This window comes from Haemaphysalis longicornis, unplaced genomic scaffold (assembly GCF_048455015.1).
Source record: "Haemaphysalis longicornis isolate Haplotype H1 unplaced genomic scaffold, Haemaphysalis longicornis Haplotype H1 scaffold_4, whole genome shotgun sequence".
In the NCBI taxonomy this organism is placed as follows: domain Eukaryota; kingdom Metazoa; phylum Arthropoda; class Arachnida; order Ixodida; family Ixodidae; genus Haemaphysalis; species Haemaphysalis longicornis.
This window is the reverse complement of record NW_027526361.1, coordinates 86,596,657-86,616,933: the sequence shown is the minus strand read 5'-3', so window position 1 is coordinate 86,616,933 and position 20,277 is coordinate 86,596,657. Positions and strand designations below refer to the sequence as shown.

At 48.4% G+C, this 20,277-nt stretch overlaps 1 protein-coding gene across 1 annotated transcript in view; it reads left to right on the top strand.

Moving 5' to 3' along the window:
* The window catches only part of LOC144179821 (high-affinity choline transporter 1-like), a 41,164-nt gene extending 24,981 nt beyond the window's left edge, over window positions 1–16,183 (top strand). Inside the window, exons 10-11 of the mRNA XM_077708253.1 lie at window positions 11,149–11,350; window positions 15,348–16,183. Of these exons, the coding sequence (XP_077564379.1) occupies window positions 11,149–11,350; window positions 15,348–16,183 (1,038 nt within the window). The remainder of the gene's footprint in view (window positions 1–11,148; window positions 11,351–15,347) is intronic.
* Window positions 16,184–20,277: the final 4,094 nt, after the last annotated feature.

Sequence of the window (20,277 nt, the reverse complement as noted above, 5' to 3'; positions counted from 1 at the left end):
AAAGTCATGGCGAGTCATAAATTGGGTTAAAATTCAAAATGACGCTGCTAGGCGTGTGAGATACCAAATATAAGGTCTCGATGGAGGAACAGTGTGGAACAAATAAAGAATTCTTCGTGGTTATAAACATTAGGTAGTCCTGGTGAGTCATAGATTGGGTTAAAATTCAAGGTGATGGCGCTAAAGCATGTGGGGTATCAAATTGAAGGTTTCCGTTAGGGGAAAAACGTTGTACATAAATAATGCGTCCTGGGTATAGTCATGAGAGAGTCATGGTGGGTCATAGATTAAGACAAAATTACAAATGATCCCGCTAGGTGTGTGGGGCATCAAAGTTCTCGATGAGGGGAATCACGTGAGACATATAAAAAGGTTTCCTGGTTATAGTTATGAAATATTCATGGTGAGTCATGGATTGGGTTAAAATTCAATGTAATGCAACTAGGGCGTGCAGGGTAACAAATTAAAGGTCTGGATGAGGGACGTTGCTTGCTCCACCGAGTAAGAACAGACTCAGCCCGTACACCCGCTTGGCTACATAAAATCAACGTTCTTTCATCCCCTTTGTGCCCCTCGGGCAGTGTGACTGGGGAAATTGATCACTTCATTGTGAACAGCTCCAAAACCAACCCTGAGCGGACGAACTTTTTTTCGTGATCTCCAGAAGTTAGGAGTGCCCCATGCTACGTGGGAGGACATTATTTGTCCTAGGGACCACTGGATTGTGCGAAGAGAGGTGTCTCATCTCCTACTCGGATTCTTGCAGCCCACAGGACTAAGTGAGGTATGGTGACAATGTGTGTCTGTTATTTTAGGACTAAGTGAGCTGTGATGACTTTGAGAATCTCTGATATGGTATTGGGGATGATTAGGCGGAGCAATTGCCGGCAGCTATGCAAGGCTAAGTCCGCCTTATTCAACATTGCTTACTACTACTACTACTATTGCTTGGAATAAATACAGAAATTCGTCGTCTTTATCGTCACAATTCAGTCATGGCTAAACATAGATTGGGTTACATTTCAAAGTGATAGCGCAACAGTGTGTGGGATATCGAAATATATGTCCCGATAAAGGAAGGTAGATGGGATGCAATCATCGGAAATAATGGCAATGAATAATGACCAGTTAGGCCTTGAAACAGCTTAGCAACTAATGGGCTGATATAATTTGCAGTTCGTAAGGCGCCCGGCCGTTACTCCCATGAATGGCTGGTCCGATCATGCATTGCATTCACATTCGGCTATGTGCGCCCCGTGCCGGCGCAGGATGTTCTGATCTACCCTCCCCGTAATGATATTATACGGCGTTACGTAAAAGTAATTCAAATGGCCCTACTTTACCAGATATGCATCAGCTGTGAAATAAAAAATATATACGTGCGAAGGAAAAGAAGAACGTATGTCCCTAACAGCAGACGTTGTGATGTCTCTTCATATTTTTACTTCGTTTTCTTTTCGTCGCCAAAGTGGCATGCTCGCGTGTTTACTACAAATGCGAACCTTCCGGGTATTAAACTCCATATCCGGTTTGAGTCTGCTGTTGAGAAGCGCAGACCAAACATTTTCTGCACACCGAAGCGGAGTGTATAGCAAGCTTGGATCCTATGCAGGCTGTACATGCTGCTCCCAGAATTGCACTCGTTTACATAGCAGTGTTTGTATGTCAAAGTTAAGACTGCTACGCATGTCAAATACTTATATCGGATTGAGGTTTCAGATTTAGGTTTTAATAGGCCGAAGCTGTCACTGGCCAATGAGGCGCTCTCCGTAGTGGACGGATATGGATAAGTTTCGACTACACGGGTATCGTTAACGTGCGCTGATATCTCGACGCACGGGCGTTTTTGCTTTTTTCACCTCCATCAGAAACGGAGCCATGCACCCCGGCTGGGATCAAAACCGCCGGCTTGAGCTCAGCACCACAACGCCTTAACCACTGCGCCACCGCGACGAAACACCACCAACTGTTCTCGTTGCTAATGTTCGCAGAGCATCTAAAGTAATGTAAACCACATATATCTGTCACATTGATGTATTTCCAAATCCACTGTATGCTATTACGAACTGGAAAAACAAGAGCTTCTACCAATGTGTCTAAAGGCGACGAAAATACTATACTCGAGACGCATAAACATGATGGTCACATTTGTAAGTCTTTCTGAGCCCCCATTTTGCTGTTTTCATGCGCCCAACTTTACAGGAGCAGAGAGCCTCAGCTTTTGAAATGCTACAGGCTACGCAACAAGTATTTGTCAGCGTTAGATATAACAACCGTGTGAGATCAGCATTGTAGCAGCCACGTCTTTTTCAACCGCTAGCACCCTTCATAACCATCACCAGACGTAGCGTCAATGTCAGCGGTGCGTGTTCTCGGCGCGCGAGACTAGCCACGCGCCAGAGAATACCGCCTTCCCTGGTCACAACCTACGGACCCTCCCTGGTCCACGGGCCTATGTTGCCATTGAGTTGCATATGCACTTACATTTAGGTATTGCCACGCTGCCTAATCGGCCACCTAAAAAATGAGAAAGAGCAAAACCACCCCGCTTATTTCCATATTCAAACAAGCCAAAAATGCTGTTTTTGCAACAGTGGTGGCTGGAAACATTCCGATAGCGCACAATGTTAGTTAGATTGATTAATTGCATGGCTCTTGGTAGCCCCAAGAACTCTCCGAGAGACAACTACCGGGCGTTCCTTTCCTTCCCCTTCACACCTTAATAAGCTTACAATTAGTTATACGTACTAAGTAAATGCAGGCAAAGCTCAAGTTTCTTTTATTTTAACACGAAAGTGTTTTATGCCGGGATATACCAAGGTTTCGATGACGTCATATCCGTAACGGAAACGACGCCAGGACAACGAACACAGGAGAAACGCCAGAAAAAGTTTCATTGACGCGTATGGTGCTGCCGTCTAGGAGTGGTGAAGTGAAGCAGTTCATCATGACGCTAACGAGTGCCGACAGTTGGCGTAAGCTGCGTCGTACCGACGGAAGCGGAACGCGTACGCGAGTTCACGGTTCAATATAAGCTACGAACTCTACCTCTTCCGTTCACAAGCTGAGCTCGTCGCAACGCAACCATCTGCCGTACATGCCACGGAGCAGTACCGAAGTGGTCGCACCTTTGCTGAAGCGACCCGCGAGCAGGACGTCGCTCGCCAAGCACAACCGCTGGACAGCCGTCGACCCAAAAATCATGCTCCTTTCGCTGCCGATTGCACTGCGCCTTTCACTTTTGTGTTCTACCAATTTCTATGTCAGAGGAATCAAAACAGCATTTTACTTTTCATCCTGCGTACATATACTAACGATAACTTTAATGTTCCTGAACTAATCAGGCTTATGGTGCATAAAATGCATAGAATTTTGTACGATTGCCGACGAAGACGAGTGCACTCATACGCTGCTCCTGCTGCTGCTCTCCATCTAGTCCTTTTTTGTGCCAGATTTGCCGATGAGTAGCCAAATCGGCGTACGTTTGGGTGGTATTAGGATAATCCGTGAGGCTTGTTTTTGTTTGAATATTTTTTACTTACTGTGTCTCTTATCCCCAATATTTCTCATTTATACTATTATAGGGCATAAATTTTTTAGCTATGCCAATTATGCATTCTTGTGGAGATACAGGATATTGCATGATTGGTGATGTGTGGCAATTGCCAAAAACGGCTTTCGCATGAACATTATTGATCCATTGGACCTCCTTATTCGTACCAAATTAGGACGTGACAGTGGGTTACTTCTGATTCGGGCGACATCGCCCCATGAATACAAAGTACAATACTAATACAAAAGTCTAAAAACAACTGCGGTTGTTAAATCCCTATAAAAAATTCTTTTTCAACCACCTGTCATGTGCAAAGGTGCGCGCTTCCTCTCCTTTTGGCGTTGATTTTATGCCACAGCTTGTGAGAATTTGTTCCACGTGATTCCCCTCATCGATACTTCCAATTTAATAGCCTTACGCCCCATAGGCATCACTACTATTTTTAACCTAGTCTATGACTCATGACTACATCAGGATTTTTACAAGGATTCATTCGTTATTTGTCCAACGTTATTTTCCTTATCGAAACCTTTAATTTATACCCCACACGCCCCAGCAGCATCACTCGAATTTCCACCCAATCTATGACTCACCAAGATTATGTCATGATAATGACCAGGAAGCATTTTGTATTGTGCCACGTGATTTCCCTCATCGATACCTTCAATTTGATGCCCCACACGCCCCAACGGCATCATTTTGAATTTTAACCCAATCTATTACTCACCATGACTGTGTCGTCATTATAACCAGGAAACAATTCATTTGTAGCACGTGAATCCACTAATCGAGACCTTGATACTTTACTGACCCTCAGAGGCATCATTTAGAATTTTAACCCTATTTGTCACCAGCCATGATTCATGACGCAATCAATAATTAAGCTAAACGCGTGTACAGGGAATCACGATTTCGAAAAAAAAAAAACAAGGTGCGCGTATCATTTGACTGAAATCATGACAGGTTGCAAGCGGTTGCACATTTAAACATGGAAACCTGCGTGTTGCACATTGGTATGCCATGACTTGTCCCGTGTATGTTTGCAATTTTTACACGTGTGGCACTGTTGAACGGCGCCAGAAGCGACACTTGCCCCAGGTCGGACCCCTATAATCACGCAAGCGTGCACATAAAACGCACTACCATGAGCGTCTGTAGCTTCCCCGACTCGTGGAACGCTAGGCTTAGCCGCAGGGCGTTTATTGATGATGATGAACATGAATGGACAAGACCCTAACCATAAACAGCATCAATCTAAATGAACTGAGCGCACTTCGCCTCGCTCATTCTACTTTGTTTCTCCCCCGGGGCCCTGGGCATGCTCGAGCCTGAATCCTCTTTGTAAAGTACACGAAGCCTATGTCAAGGGTTTGGTTTCCATACCTGTAAGAGGTGCAAGTCCTCATGGTCTAGGAAGTATAGCTGTATTAAATCTGCAGCGGAAATTATTTACGACCTCATTGGAGTTACGAGATCATCTTTCTTAACAAACGCCAGAATTTGAGTACACGAGTTTGTGCACGTGTACGTTTCGTGAACTCGAGTAAATTTTGCGAACTCTGAATCTATAAGAATTCTGAGTCCATTTTAGTCCATCTTATTTGAGAGTCCGAGTGAGTTGTGAGTTCATTTTGAATTCTGAGCCTGACTGAGTTCTGAGGAAATTTTGAGTTTTGAGCCCGAGTGAGTTTTGAGCCCATTTTGATCCCGAGTGAGTTCTGGGTCCATTTGGAGTTTTGAGTTCATTTGAGTTCTGAGCCCGAGTGAGTTCTGAGTCCCTTTTAGTCTTGAGCCCGAGTGAGTTCCGAGTCCATTTTGAGTTCTGAGCCCGAGTGAGTTATGAGTCCATTTTGGGTTCTGAGCCCGAGTGAGTTCTGAGTACACTTTGAGTACGAAGCCCCAGTGAGTTCTGAGCTGGAATGAGTTCTGAGCCCATTTTGAGTTTTGAACCCGAGTGACTTCTGAGTCTATTTTGAGTTGTGAGCCCGAGTGAATTCTGAATTAATTTTTTAGTTTTGAGCCTGAGTGAGTTCTGACACCATTTTGAGTTCTGAGCCCAAGTAAGTTCTGGGTCCATTTAAATTCGCAGCCTGAATTGAGTCCTGAGCCCGAGTGAGGTCTGAGTTTTTCGCTCGCAGTGAGTTTGAGATTGCGTGAACGTAGATCAGCCGCTGAGCAGTGAGTGTGAGGTTGAGGGAGAGGTAATTCCAAAAAAAAAATTTGTGAGTGAGTTTGAGAGAACCGGTCCAAATTCGCCGAGGTATGCTTCATATGCACTGTGCGCAATGAACCTCCACTACCGGATTACACACTTACAAGCAACGAGATTCACATTATCTGATCCCTATGTAACGAGTGTATGACGGACTTTTTAAAGCTAAATCTTTCTTATGAACAGCGCAAGTAGACGAGGACGAGAAGTGGACAGGACACAGCGCAGTGTCCTGTCACAGCGCAGTGTACTGCGACAGCGCAGTGTGCTGGACACAGCGCAGTGCGCTGTGTCCTGTCCAATTTTCGTCCTCGTCTACTTGCGCTGTTCATAAGAATGTCGTACCAACACGCCCAAGCTTATACCTTAGTAAATGGCGTTCTCTAAAATAAACTAATGCATTTCTCTATAGACCGGTTTCTCGACCGAAATGCACTTCGATTGTGTCAAAACTGTTATTTGAAAATCGCTAAACGGAACGTTTCTGGATAAGACAAGACGCATCGATCATGAAGAATGAGTACGACAGTTACATTTACCTCATAAACCCCGAATCACTATATATACATTTAAATCGTTCGTAGATGAGTTTCGCAAAATCGTCGCGTGGGTCCGTTCTTCGTTTGCAATTGGTCTTTGAAGGTTTGACGATCGATTGGACGCACTTTCCGTGAAGGTTGGGCGCACTTTTGGCGCACTTTTGATGACAGGAAGCTTTCGCGCTTTACCCAAGTTTCGTTAGAAAGGGGTGGTATTTTTGCGTAGGATGGCGTGGATGCGCACGGCCAGGTGCGCTAGCGCTCTTGAGAAACAATGATATGGGTAGCTCCACCGCCTGTTCCGCCAACTGTTGCTCAATACTAGCGCCCTAGGCCAGCGCCTCCCCTTCCGTGGAAAGCGTTCATTAGTCTCCCCCAGTGATGCTTGGTGGCTGCGATCAACTGCGCAATCCCACTGAGGGGATATGTAATCCTCGTTTGGCAAGCAACGGGGCCTGGTTCGAGTCCCAACGGGAATTTCATTGTCTGCGAAACGGTGGTCTTCGGCGCGCAATAAAAATCGCGCGAAAGCTAATTCGGCGTTCAAATTTAAAAGGATAACCGGAACGCACAGAGGCATACGAATAAACGATGAAAACGAAATTAAGAGCAGCCTCGTACGCACAGGAGGGGCTTGTTTCTGTTACGACGTCGCCAATAATTTGGTTAGTGAAACTGAAGCTTTGTGTACCCTGTTAGGTAGCTTCTAATGCGCAAAAAAGCTTCTTGTTGCAAACAGGCAGCAGGTTTACGTGCTGGTAACTCTGGGCGCCTATCACAGGCGTCAATTATAAGATAATTATCAGCATGTCCGAGCTGTTTTTGGAGCGGATTAGGCAACAATTATAGGGAGGAGCGCTAATACAGTGAACTCCCGTTGAGATGAACTTGGTTAAGACGAATTCTCGCTTATGGCGAACAACTCGGGAACGTTTGTTTGGTTTTCCGTAGACGCATTGCAAAAAAAAGTCGCTTAAGACGAACAGCCTTGCACGTACTCTTCGGTTTAGACGAACAACGGGGTTACCACCACTTCTGGCGATTCTGGATAGCGAACAGAGCAGTCTTGGCTACGTGTGGCGGGGGCAGTCATGCGGCCAGAGGAAAAGAAAAGTAAAAGGAACCTACAAACATAATAAATTGGATTCAGGACTTCCTTACAGGACGCATGCAATTCACGTTCGCCAATAACAACCAATCTCCGCTTACAGCTGTTACATCGGGGGTACCACAGGGCGCCAGTCTCTCTCCCCTTTTATTTCTAATTTATATAAATGATCTGCCAACTAACATAAAAAGTAAACTAAGACTTTTTGCCGACGATTGTGTCCTCTACTCTGCAATTAAAAGCCCCGGCGATAACAGCACCCTACAAGATGACCTTAACACTATCGCATTATGGTGCAATAATTGGCTCATGCCCCTTAACCTATCGAAATGCAAACTAATCTCATTCTCTCGTAAACGCTCCATCACCCACCACGCTTACAATATCAATGCTGTTCCCATATGCTCTGTAACATCGTATAAATACTTAGGCGTTCACATGACACCATCATTATCATGGGAATGACACATCGACACAATCTGTTCCGAAGCATCAAGGACACTTGGTTACCTCCGACGAAATCTGAAATCCGCGGCCATAGAAATAAAAAAACTTGCTTATCTAACATTCGTGAGACCAAAACTTGAATACGCGTCATCAATCTGGCATCCATCCCAAGCCTATTTGACCACTAACCTAGAATCCATACAAAATCGTGCAGCTCGCTTTATCACCTCCCAATACTCCTCCGGCACCAGCGTCACAGCTTTAAAACAGTCCATTTCCCTTCCGTCACTGCTATCGCGCCGTCATATCGCACGTTTATGCCTACTTCATGGGGCCTACTATCATCAAAAATCCAGGCATGAATTACTAAAACCATCCCACCGCACGTCAGCGCGCCTAAATCACACCCAGCCAATAGCACACTTATCCGGTCGAACATCGGCATTCACAAGTTCATTCTTTCCCAATGCAATAACCCTTTGGAATTCGCTACCCGACAATATAGCATCCTGCACTGACCGCGCATCTTTTCGAAAAAAATTGGACGACCACCATCACCACTCCGAACATCAATGCTGATTCATAATATAGATCCTTCCTAGTTGGAACCTGCACAATTGCTCTTGCTTGTCTTTCTTTTTATGTGCTTTTTCTTTTTTCTTCTTATAACTGAACATTTGTATTTGGTAATTTGGTATTATTTTTCTCTGATCTGCTTTTTTTTTGTTGCTGTTGTTGTTGGTTGTGCTGACTGATGCATGTCAGTCACTAATTCTTTTTTTTTTTGTCTTCCCTATATGTATTTGCCCCCCCTTATGTAATGGCTTCGGGCCCTTAAGGAACAAATAAATGAAATGAAATGAAATGAAACCCCAGCGCGAAGCGAATTTGCGCCGCAAAGGAGGGGAGGGAGCGAAAAAGAAAACAAGCAGATAATGCTACCACTCCACTTCCCCCCCCCCCCCCCCCCCCCCTGAATTCCGCGCACTCAGCGGCAAAGCAAGGAAAAATAAGAGCCAGGGAGAGTTTTGTGGCTGCTCTGCTCTCAACGGGTGAGGCGCAAAACTGGGAGGATAAAAATGTAAAAAAATCAAACATGGAGACTTCCTGTTCACAAACGTAACAGCTGTCCTGACCAATGCCATTTCCAAGCGGGAGCTAGCCAGTTCCCATCGGTTCACGTCGCGAGTCCCACCGCGTTACCGCCGAGGAAGTCAGGAGTTTCCTTTCTGTCTATGTTGCGTTGTCGCTTGAGGTAGCGGGTGTACACTCTCCGTCGCCGCTTGGACAGGATAAAACCAGGCAGAAGCACTTGAAGACAGCCTTCTATCAAGTTGTGTACTCTAGTGAATGTTTTCTCTCTACTTTTTCCGCCATTGTAAGTGTACTTCATTTACAGTCATGAAGCAAGATGGGCGTGTTGCCGATTCTTTTTTTTGTTGTTGTTGGGGGGGGGGGGGGGCTTCCGTTAAGACAAACTTCTGATAAGACTAACACATTATCATGGTCCTTCGAGTTTTTCTTAACGGGACTTCACTGCATTTGAATTATCGCGCGGTCAATGCTCCGCTTCAAGGAAAACCTTCATAGCAGAATTTTATCCCGTAAAAGTGGTCGATGAATAAGCTACACAACTGGAGGGAGTCCTTCCTTGAGGCGGTGAGGAGCAAGGTGGTGAGTGCTCCCAGAGATGCCGGCGGCGTATAGGTGTGCCCTGATGTCCTGACGCATTCTCTGACAGGTGTGCCCTGACGTATACGTGTGCCCCTAGCAAGCAGCCGCACGATTGTAAAGGGGCTTCTTTGCATTGCGGAGACATGACGCCCAGTGGATTCGTCAGAGCAGTATTCCAAAATTAAGGAGCCGCCGCTAGGCCTGTGGTAGGGGCTGCATGTCCACTTTCTCTGGCTTACGAGGCTTACGAGTACGGATTACGAGCAAGGCTTACGAGTACGGCATTTAGTAATGTCGATGTAGTGGGACAGGCGTGCTGCTTGTAATGGAGTTGCCTGCCGCCATTCCGACGATGAAGAGTCCATGGCCAAACTTAACTGGTTCAATGCACTGCGAGTAGAGAACAGTGATGATATAGGTAGCAGCATATTGACGTGCTTACAACATGACAAATCGAACTGGCAGAGAATCGTTTTCAGCAGAGGCTGAGGACGCACTAGCCTCGGCTCGCGGAAAGGCGAGAAAAAAATACTCAGAATTCCCAACCGTCAACAGGCGGTCGCCGTGTTCCACACAGCATCCAAAGAACAAATCCAAAGGTCCCATGATGCGTCCACCAGAAGCCGGTCCATGCTGTGCCGGAGACAGGGAGGGGGAAGGGGGTAGTCCATTGGTTGGCCGCCGTTTCCAGAAGGCTTCTTCGAACACGCCTCGAATGAACCAGTTCGTACCGGCTCACGCAACGGCTGCTGCTGCAGTTGCGTGAGCCGGCAGCAGCAGCAGCGTAAACCTCCATTGTGAAAAGGTCTGTAAAGCTATTTTTCTTTGGTTTAAAACAAGCCCAGGAAGGAACGATCGCATCCCCTCGCTTACCCTGTGGTCATACATGTTCTTGGGGTCAGCGTTTGTGGTGGACATTTGGCGACACCCTTGCTCGCCGCAGCGAGTCATACGGAGTATTCGAAACGAAGAACTCGCCCAACTGAGTGTGCTGCTGAGTTAGTTTTAAATGCTTGCCACCCGTTAATTCATATTAACGGGTGGATGCAGCTGTGTATGCTTCGGCGGGTTTCGGCGCTTTAGGACTAAAGTTGGCTCCTTGTGTGACCTAAACAGGACATCATTGCCTCCTATTCTGTTTTACTTGAAATCCAACGCAGAACCGCAACGTATTGTCGCCGATTTAGCAAGCGCGAACGTACCTGAAGTCAGTGAAAACACAGTTGAGAGATTTCACTGTCGTGTTAACTGCAAACGCTTCTTTATATCTGGTTCCCCCTTAAGCCCGCGAGACATATGTGGCCCTGTACTTTGCTGTGGAGCTCCTAACGGCGATGAGATTTAAGAAAACACTCTGTGGCAGATAGCGGGGGGTTTTTAAAGCACGAAGCGGGGTACTACAGTAGACAAGGCACCGAATGGGGCCGTATATCCGCCTGAAGATGTTGATTACCCATGCACTTGGTAATCGGGTAAGCAACGTTTTCTAAAGCAACCAAAAATCAGGGTGGTCCAGCATCATTTTCAGTGGCTCTGTCGGAACTTAAATTTTCTGGAATCAGCGAGGGGCGTAACGTGGTGTCTCAATGAACGTCGCCCACGATTTCCCATCCAGGCGACTGACGTGGAGGTCACCACGGTTCTTCGCGTCATGCTTTGTGTGATCAGCGCATGGGCGACGCTCATGGCCTTGAGAGTAGAGTCGGTGTTTATCCTGTGGACGCTCTCATCAGACCTCGTGTACGTCCTGCTGTTTCCCCAGTTCGTCGCCCTGTTTTTCTTGCCGAGCCATTGCAATGCCTACGGGGCCGTCATTGGTGAGTGGTGCAAGCGCACATCAGTTTCCTCGCTTACAGGGGAAGTGAAGGAACTCTTACTATTTTTTTAGAACGTTCATACCACAATACATATTTGCAGGTGGGAGGCTTATTGGTATTGGTTTATTTCTTTTTTTACTACTATTTATATACTTACACCTTTAATGTAATGGCTCTAATAGTATTAACCTAGTACTACGAGTAGATTTAAAACTAATTTTATTACTATTAGTAATCGCTTATGGATACGTAGGCGCCAATGTGGTTGTGTGGCAGGGCCTACATTTTGTACAGATGAGATTCTATGGCAGCAGGAACTCGTGAACTCTGTCGCGCCCGTAGGTTGCGACCGAGCAGAGCAGGAGCCCGGGTGTTCTCTAGCGCGTGGCTCGCGCTGCGTGCCGACTTTGTTCCATAGATCGTGTTTCGTTACATCGAGTTTTGGATGTATTACATCGTAATTCCGCACACTGCTTGGGAGTTATAAAAAGAAAAGTTTGAGGAGGCTGGGGAAGAAAAAGCGGCATTGTTCACACCTCTGCAGCCATCACCTGCCAATACGGCTCAACGACAAATCTGCATTCGCTTATAGGTCCACGGCCCACACCGCAAAGCAAGCCAAAAGGGATTGGCGATGGCCGGTACTGTGTGCAATATTTAAGACGCCAGAAATCCTCGCCAGCGATTTTCTTCAGGCCGCAAAGAGGGGGGGGGTGATGTCAACCCCTCCCCAGCATTGGATTGATTGCACACGTACACTCCTGCTCACGCATCCAGAACTGTCAACCGAAGGGGCATCCAGCTAAATGTTTAGTAACTGAACCCATAGTGTTTCTTACAACATATGCTAGTGTCTATGCGGCTTCAATGCCGTCTGTTTAGTCGTGGACTGCCCTTACATCATGCGCTCGCCTTAGGTAGTTTCATCATTCTCTAGGATTGAAACGCTTTAGTGGCCGTATATTCGAACACAGTGCCACAAAAAACGCAAAGAAAGGTGCGTTATTATAAAAGTGGAAAATAAAACAGGCTGTTTTAAAGCTAAGGAAAAAGGAAGTAAACCGTATTTTAAATGCAGAGCATTTCAGTAACTCACGATGTCACCCGCGTTGACGCCCGTAGTCCGCATCGCTCCCCCTGCACTATATATAAAAAAATAATACTTACCGACGTCAGGTTTCGATCCCACGACTCTGCGGGGGGAACGCAAGGTACATGGTGCTCTACCCACTGCGCCACAAAGCCGACACAGAATGGAAGGTTACGGACGCGCCTTATATCCTTGACTCATTCAACCGTCGGCCACAGGTGCGCCCTCTCCCCCGCGTCCTCCTCCCCTTCTCTCCGCTCGCAACACCCTCTCTCGCCGCGTTCGGTTCGGGCGCACAACAGGTGGGACGTGCGCAACACCCTCTCTCGCCGCGTTGGGTTCGCGCTGAGCAACAGTCGGTTCGCGCGCAAGAAAAGGTGGTGGCGCTCGCATCGCGCTCTCTCGCCGCGGTCGGTTCGCGCTTAAACCACATATGTCGTTTAAGCGCGCTCCGGTCGCTGACATCTGTGGCGTGATCGTGACGTCAACATCACGCGTTCGTGTGGTGGCGCGATTTCGGCGCTATAACTCTCTCGCGAGGGGCTTTGGATTGGATTCGATTGGATTGGATTGGATTGGCTTGGCTTGGCTTGGCTTGGCTTGGATTGGTTTGGATTTGGATTGGATTAAAGTGGATTGTGTTGCGTCATAGCCGCTCCACGTTGCGTCATAGCCGCGGCAGGGGGTTCACGGCACGTTTCACGTTTCACCATCGACTTCATCGACAATGTCTACGCTGGAAGACAACAATTACAACAACAACCAATACGTAATCCATACGACTTGCAGGCGCGCCCCCCGCGGAAATGCTCTGCATGTGATCGTGCCCCTCGCTAGGGGGATGTTTACTTTTTTTCAGGAACGGTTGTGCCTACTATAATGCAGGCCAAGCTGGCAGTTAACAACAATGTTAATATTTGGGTGGAAACTAATTAGAGACTCTTATTTTATTAAATTTACCATTGTTTCGGGTAAATTGTCGGAAGAGTTTGGAAAGCTTTTTGAGCGTGCCTATGACAACGTCGTCTTCGTGGTTAACCGGTGCCCCAACCGTCAGCTACAGTTTAACAAAACTTGTTGCTGAGCGAGTTGGTTCATACTTGAAGAGAAAAGAAAACGTGGCGTTGAACAGTCGTGGAAGAAGAGAAGATGGTGCAGATACAGGCGCCGGTATTTGTCGTATCTTGTCTTCGTCGAAGTACATTTCGTTTCTTTTTTTCGTCAGCTACAACTTTCGCGGCGGCATATCATCCGCTCAGTCATACGTCCTTCGACTGCGGCATGAGCAACGTCAGGTACGATCACGCACTGCCTGCTACTTTTGGCGCTTAAGAAGTAGTTATGGAACACCAACTACCCCGAACGCAAGCCCACTGCCTGCTCTTTCACCGAACACGGCTACCACAGAACAGGGAGGATTTCGGCTTTCTCGTAGCTCGTAGATGTGTTAATGCATAGTGAAGATGGCAAATTCCAAAAACCGCTTACGAATCCAATTGTCATGCCAAGCCCCAGCCAAAAGCGGGAATCTTCCCCTAATCCCCCACGGCGACATGGATTCCCAGGGGTAGTTTCCTCTCTAGTGCACGTACTAAGAAACTCTATGACTGAACCCAAACGCTCATGTTCCGGTGTACCTTATCTCTCACAACAGCCTGGTGAAAGATGTAAACCGCTTTCATGAATGTGTCGCACTCGTAACGCTCGGAGCTCAGCCGGCGTAGAAATGTTAGCCGCTATATGACTTCGACTACAACTTTCCCCAGCAGTTGCAGAACCATCCCAAGCGATAATTTGGAAGGGCGGTTCGAAATGAGGGCTGTTCGCTAAGCTACACAAGAAATCAGGGAAGATGTGCGGCCGTTTCGAAAATTTTTATGTGCTGAAATGTTCATGATATAAACGTCTGTTAGTGACACATATTAGTATTCTCTGAAATCACGTGCCTGCCTGGGATCTAGCTTTTACAGCGCTGGTTAGAGCACTGCATTTGAAATCATAGAGAAAAGGCGCTACAACATGAACGCTGCCAGTGCGACCGTGGGGATCTCTATGAAGGCGGCTCGTGGTGCTGTATTGCAGGAAACAAATGGAAGGGCGCGCAATTAAAAAAAGCTGCCGCCGGGCCGCCGCGCCAGCGGCAGCGGCGAGGAGGAGTAGCAGGGAGCGGCCGGGCAAACTAGCGCCGATTAGCCAAGCCAAAATCAGCGCATATCGAGACACGAATTGTCGGATCAGCTGTTCGTGGCTAGGATGAGGTAAATGCGCCGAATGTCTGGCGCTTTACGTTTGCATTTATTTATCTCGATCGTAGATGTGGCGACGACGTGTCTCGCTTCCGACGGCGCGTTTCGACGAGCGGCGTGCGGCACCACCGCTCACCACCCGTTTCAATTTGGCGCCGCAGCGTCCTGGAAGCAGACGACGCGCCTCCGTTGCTATAGCGACGGGGCGCATGCGCAGAGAGCAGTGGAAGTGCGATCAAGTGCGAAACATCCCCCTTGCGAGGGGCACGATCAAATGCAGAGCATTTCCGGGGGCGCACGACGTTAAGTAGTTTGCGTTACGTTAATGTTGTTGCACTTGCGGCAACTGCTGACGAGAGAGCGCTCGTCAGCAGTAATTTGAATGAGTCAACGATATAAGGCGTGTTCGTAGCGTCCCAATCTGTGTCGGCTTTGTGGCGCAGTGGGTAGAGCAGCATGTACATTGCGTTCCGCCCGCAGGGTCGAGGGATCGAAACCGGGCGCCGGATAGTATTTTTTTTTATATAGTAGCAACAACGACGGTGCGGACTACGGACGTCAACGCGGGTGACATCGTGAGTTACTGAAATGCTCTGCATTTAAAAAAGGCGCCACAACTCGAAAAGTGGGACTTATTTCCTGCTGTCGCCCTCGCTCGCAGGTTTCATGGTCGGCGTCACGGCCCGAGCGGCTTGCGGCGAGCCACAGATGGGCGTCCCGATGCTGGTCCGGCTTCCGCTGTACGACGCCGAGCGCGGGCAGCAGTTCCCCTTCCGAACGCTCTGCATGCTGCTCAGCCTAGGAAGCCTGCTCGGCGTCTCCAAGCTAGCCAAGTGTGCCTTCCACTCCGGGCTGCTACCAGACATCTTGCGCAGTTTCCGGACGGACCCCGAAACTGCATTGGAATCTCCAGCCACGTCGGTGAAGACAGCGGCCAACAAGTCTGCGTCATCCTCAGCCGTCGGCAAATCGCCTGAGAACCGGTTAGAAGAAAGGGACGGCAACACGGGCAAGCCGGCCGAATCGATGATTGCTTCGACGCCAAAGAAGCTGCCGAAGAGGTCACTGTCCACTTTGACAGCCGGAGAGCGATCCGCGCCGGAGGAAATTCCAGCCGAGGCCACTTCCGTGCATCCCCTTCCCGCGAGCTCAGCACGGAGAGACAAGTCTGCGCTTCTTCGCAAACGATTGTCCGAAGCCGAGTGGAAAACAAGCGGTAGTGTGAGTAGAGTGATGCCGACCTCTTCGTCAGCCCTGACCGCGCGAAACGCATCGGCCAAGCGTAGAGGAACCGCCGTGCCTGTCGATTACGGTTTCTCAGAACACTTCGGAAAGCTGCCGCGGAAGGGTTCGCGAAGCAAGGATACTGGCTCGAAGGACAGCGGTGGAAGTTCCAAGATGATGCGGGCTGATGGGACCGAGGACGGTAAAGGAGAGCGCGATGCGGCGCGCAAAGAATCCATGAAGGTAGCTGGACAGATGGGAAAGCCTACCTGACCACCCTTCCTACCGACGCCAATCGCTTTTTACATACATGTGACTTCAGCGTTCCATAATGTTTTACAAGTGTGTGTGCATTTTTCAGATTTTGCGCTGAATTTTCAACAGCTGCCCACCATTTCTTCACCCCTGTATAGACGCTACGTTCAGGATAAGTTTTACTTTAGTACGGAGCCAGTTCGTATATTAAGCGACTGCTTAAATTAACGGCTTTCCCGATAGTCAATCATGCCATCGTAACGCGCTACTGCAGTTGTGGACTATGCACATCACAACAGCCCAAGGACAAATAAGGCTCAGACATTTGTTTGCTGTAGCACGCTTGTCCAGGTTACATCCGAGCTTTCTTAATTCAAACCTGTCTGAAAGCGTTGTTCAAGCGCTTCTCGCGGGCTTTCACTTTGAGACGCTTCTCGACTTTGTCTTGGTTACCACTTTGTCACTGTAGTTTGAATGCAATCCTTTTGGTAACCTTTTAGCGCGTTTGTGCCAGCAAGGTCGCTTAATATTTTCTGTAATTTGTGACGACGTTCAGTGCACCCTTTTTCTTATTTTTTTAAAAGTTGCTATACGGGCTACTGAGCAGTTGGCTGCGTTGCCTTCGTTGCAGACCAAAAGAAGCACGCGTCACCAATAAAACACGTAACGTGAAGATTTTGTGCAGTGTCGCTTTCACTTCACCCCAAGAAAGCAGGAGAGCGTACGCATTAGCTGGCGCTGGTCAGTGTTGGAGCCTAAATGCAATTCTTGAATGACACCACCATTATTGTTAAGCGATTGCGGAGAGAGCTGCAGAAATAACTTTTCAGCATTGTGATAGGGTTAATGTTAACAGAGAAGCAATCTTGACTTGCTTTGCGCATGCCTTTGCAACCACGTTAACGTGACAATATGGCCCCTACGAACGTGAGATTCATGATCTTTACGTTCTATTTGCTCTTACCCGTAGGCTGTGGATGCGGGGCCCAAGGTAAGGAGCTGGGCCAATAGGGCGGGTTTTGTTTGCAGTGCTCTTTACTGCGAAGCAGTGTATGTCTAACCCGCCAGTTTTCATTCCGGTGTAGCCGTTCACTCGGCGCCTCTCTGGCGCTCCTCCTCGCCACCGCCGACCCCTCTTTGTGCTGTTATTCCCCTCGCCGCAACCGATACCTCTTTCAGAACTTTAGCAATCGACTGACAACGTAGCTGGCACTGTTATCAGGTGATTGCAAAGAATCAACAAAGCGCTCATCAACCCCGAAACTGTGGATGCGCGCTTTGTTGATTTAGGACGAGAGCTGAAGCTATGACTTCCAAGGTCCGACAGCTATTTAAAGGAGCCATGAAGAGAAAATGCAAGTTGGTTTTATTCGAAAGATTTCGTGTTTTATAGTGCCCCCAGCGCTTGTCCGGATACAAACGGTGCTTTATTCACTGAGAAATTAAACAATTTAGGTTAAAATTTTGATTTTCCCGCTCAATCGTGCGTTTTCGTGGTCCCAAGTGACATCACGGGAACCGACCGCTCTGCAGCCTAGAGTACCGTCATTCACGCATCCGCCGTACAGGGTAGAGACACGTAACGCTGGCGCCGCCATGTTGGGTTGCTGGCTCGCCGCCGAAGCAAGTCATTGTGTCAAAACCGCGCTAAAATTATCGCCGCAACGCGGTTTACTGAAGAAGTTTGAATCATATTGTCTGTTTCGCGTTGCTAGATCTCGTGGGAAACGAAAAGAATAACGCGTTGAGCCCGTTGGCCCAATTGCGGCGGCACGGGACCGTTCAAAGGTTGTCTCCACCCTGTACAGCGGTGTTGGTTTGTTCCCGCGTTTCTTTACGTTCCGTAACCTAGATGGCGTCACCATACCGTGGCAAGCGTTTGGTTTGTTTTTGCCCGCATTTAAACCTGGCTTGTTTTTGTTCTGGGAGAAAATATTCGTTCCCTGAAACAGTGCTCGCTCGACAAATGGGGTCACGTAAGACACCGTTGCTTGCGTCAATCGGCCAGCATAGGTCGGCAAAACAGAAAGAACTCACTCAAACTCAATCACAATTTTTTTCATTCACGCTGTACTCAATCAAACTCAGACTCAAAAAGTTCGTCTGTTCACAAAATCACTCGTACTCACTCATCAAATACTCATTTGTAATCATACTCACTTGTACTCAAACTCATTTGTCCTCACGAGTATTCGTACTCAATCTGTACTCATGAGTACTACTCATTCTGCAATCATGAGTACTACTCATTCTGCAATCATGAGTACTACTCATTCTGCACTCATGAGTACTCAATCTGTACTCATGAGTACTCAATTTGTATTACGCACGAATAATCAACTTATCTGCACTGTTAGCTAGGTCGTATCTCGGATGAAAGACTAAATAGAAAAAAATAAAATGTATAATTGATTAGAAAAACACAGGATCGGGCTCAGGGGAGCTCGGGGCTTGTCGGTGCGGCCGTGGCCGTAAACTGCGGTTTTCTGCGTGTCTTCGGGTGGCAGCTTTTGTCGTCCGTTTTCGTTTGCGGGCGCGCTGATACTCTCCTAATCGCGCTCCAAATCCGAATTGTGCCTGCCCCCAGGCACAATGAAGCGTTTCCGTAGATTAACGTCCGTTCGTATCCAGATCACTGTCCGCTTATTCACAGATGCTCGATGCTGGCGTTTGTTTTTGTTGTTCCGGATACTAGAAACTTCGTTAGGTGGGTGTTCGTCTCGTTGAGCTTCGGTGAATTTCAAATCTGCTTTCTTTTATTGTGTGTGTGCCGTGGGATTCCCTTCCTCAGACCTGAACTTGACAGTGTTTACGGCATTGCGTTAGTCACGCCGCTTCCGTCGGCGATTGTGTTCGTGTAGCTCGTCGCGTGCTTGATGCATGTGGGGGCGTAGACGTCCGGTTTGTCCGGTGGCGAGCTGCGCTTTGTAGGGATGGCATAGTTCGGCGTGTTGAGGACGTTGCTTGAATTGACGTGTGCGTTGCGTATGGTGCGGGAGCCGATTGGCTTTTCGTTTATTGTGCGGTAGCGTGGCGTTTTCGTAGGGTGGCATGGCTGATCGGCCCAAGTCTTTGCGGCTCCGTTCTCGCAGTTGCCGTGGTTGTTTCGGAAGTGAAACCGTTGTGGTGGGGAAGCGGGCGTAGTTCGTGCCGTCCGTTCGGTCCCACATTCCTTGGCGTCGCAAGCGTGACTTCATTGTTAGGGCATTCGATGCCTTCGTATAGATCGGGTTCATTCGTTGTCGTTTTTGCTGTGTCCGTGTCGTCGCTCAAGCCCTCGTCTTTTGCCCGTTGTTTCGAGAATGCTATAATCTCTATCTCTCCCATACAAGCAGGCTCCGTTCGTCCCGAGTCCGCTTGCTCGCGGTTGCGTCCTCTTGTACGAAATAGTGTTTATCGTGTGAGTCTCGGTCGGAGCGCGGATGCCGGGGGTATTGTTTGTTCTGGCTCGGACATGCCGCATGCGCTGGCCGTGTCATTGCTCGTTGACGGACACCTGCACGAGTGCTATGTCGTTCGTCCGCTGGACTCGGGCTGGGGCAGCGGGTGTCGGAGAGCTCGTACGTTCCGGTAGGGTTGAACCGCGTGCGCTCGGTCTTTTGTTGCTTATGGCCACGTGATTTCTTAGGTTGTAACATTCGCTGGTCAAGTCGGGATAGCAGAAGCGCGAGCGGAAGATGTCGCGAATAGCAGTTTTTTCCGTGTGTGCTGGCTTGACGGCGTTCCGTGCGCTGTGCATTTCGTTCGCCGTGGTCAGCTCGACTGGTTCAAGTTGGATGTCGTTCGTCACCTCTGGTGCGTTTCGTGCGCTGTGCGTCTCGTTTTATCTAGAAAACTCCCCTATAATTGGTGTGCGGTCGTTCGGCACGTATGGTGCATTTCGGGCGCCGTGCGTCTTGCTCGCTTGTCGGGGCCATATCTAAATATCCGGATGCGATGTCGTTGGTTGCGTGGACCGGCGCCGGGACAGCACGAAAGAGGAACGGGCGAGAGAGGAACGGGCGACACTGCAATACCTCGCGCTACGCAGCGCGAAGTTGCAAGTTTCACGGCGCAACCGCCACAAGTACTCCCTCCGTGATGTGTTTGCCTCTTGGCTAAGGCTTGCGTGT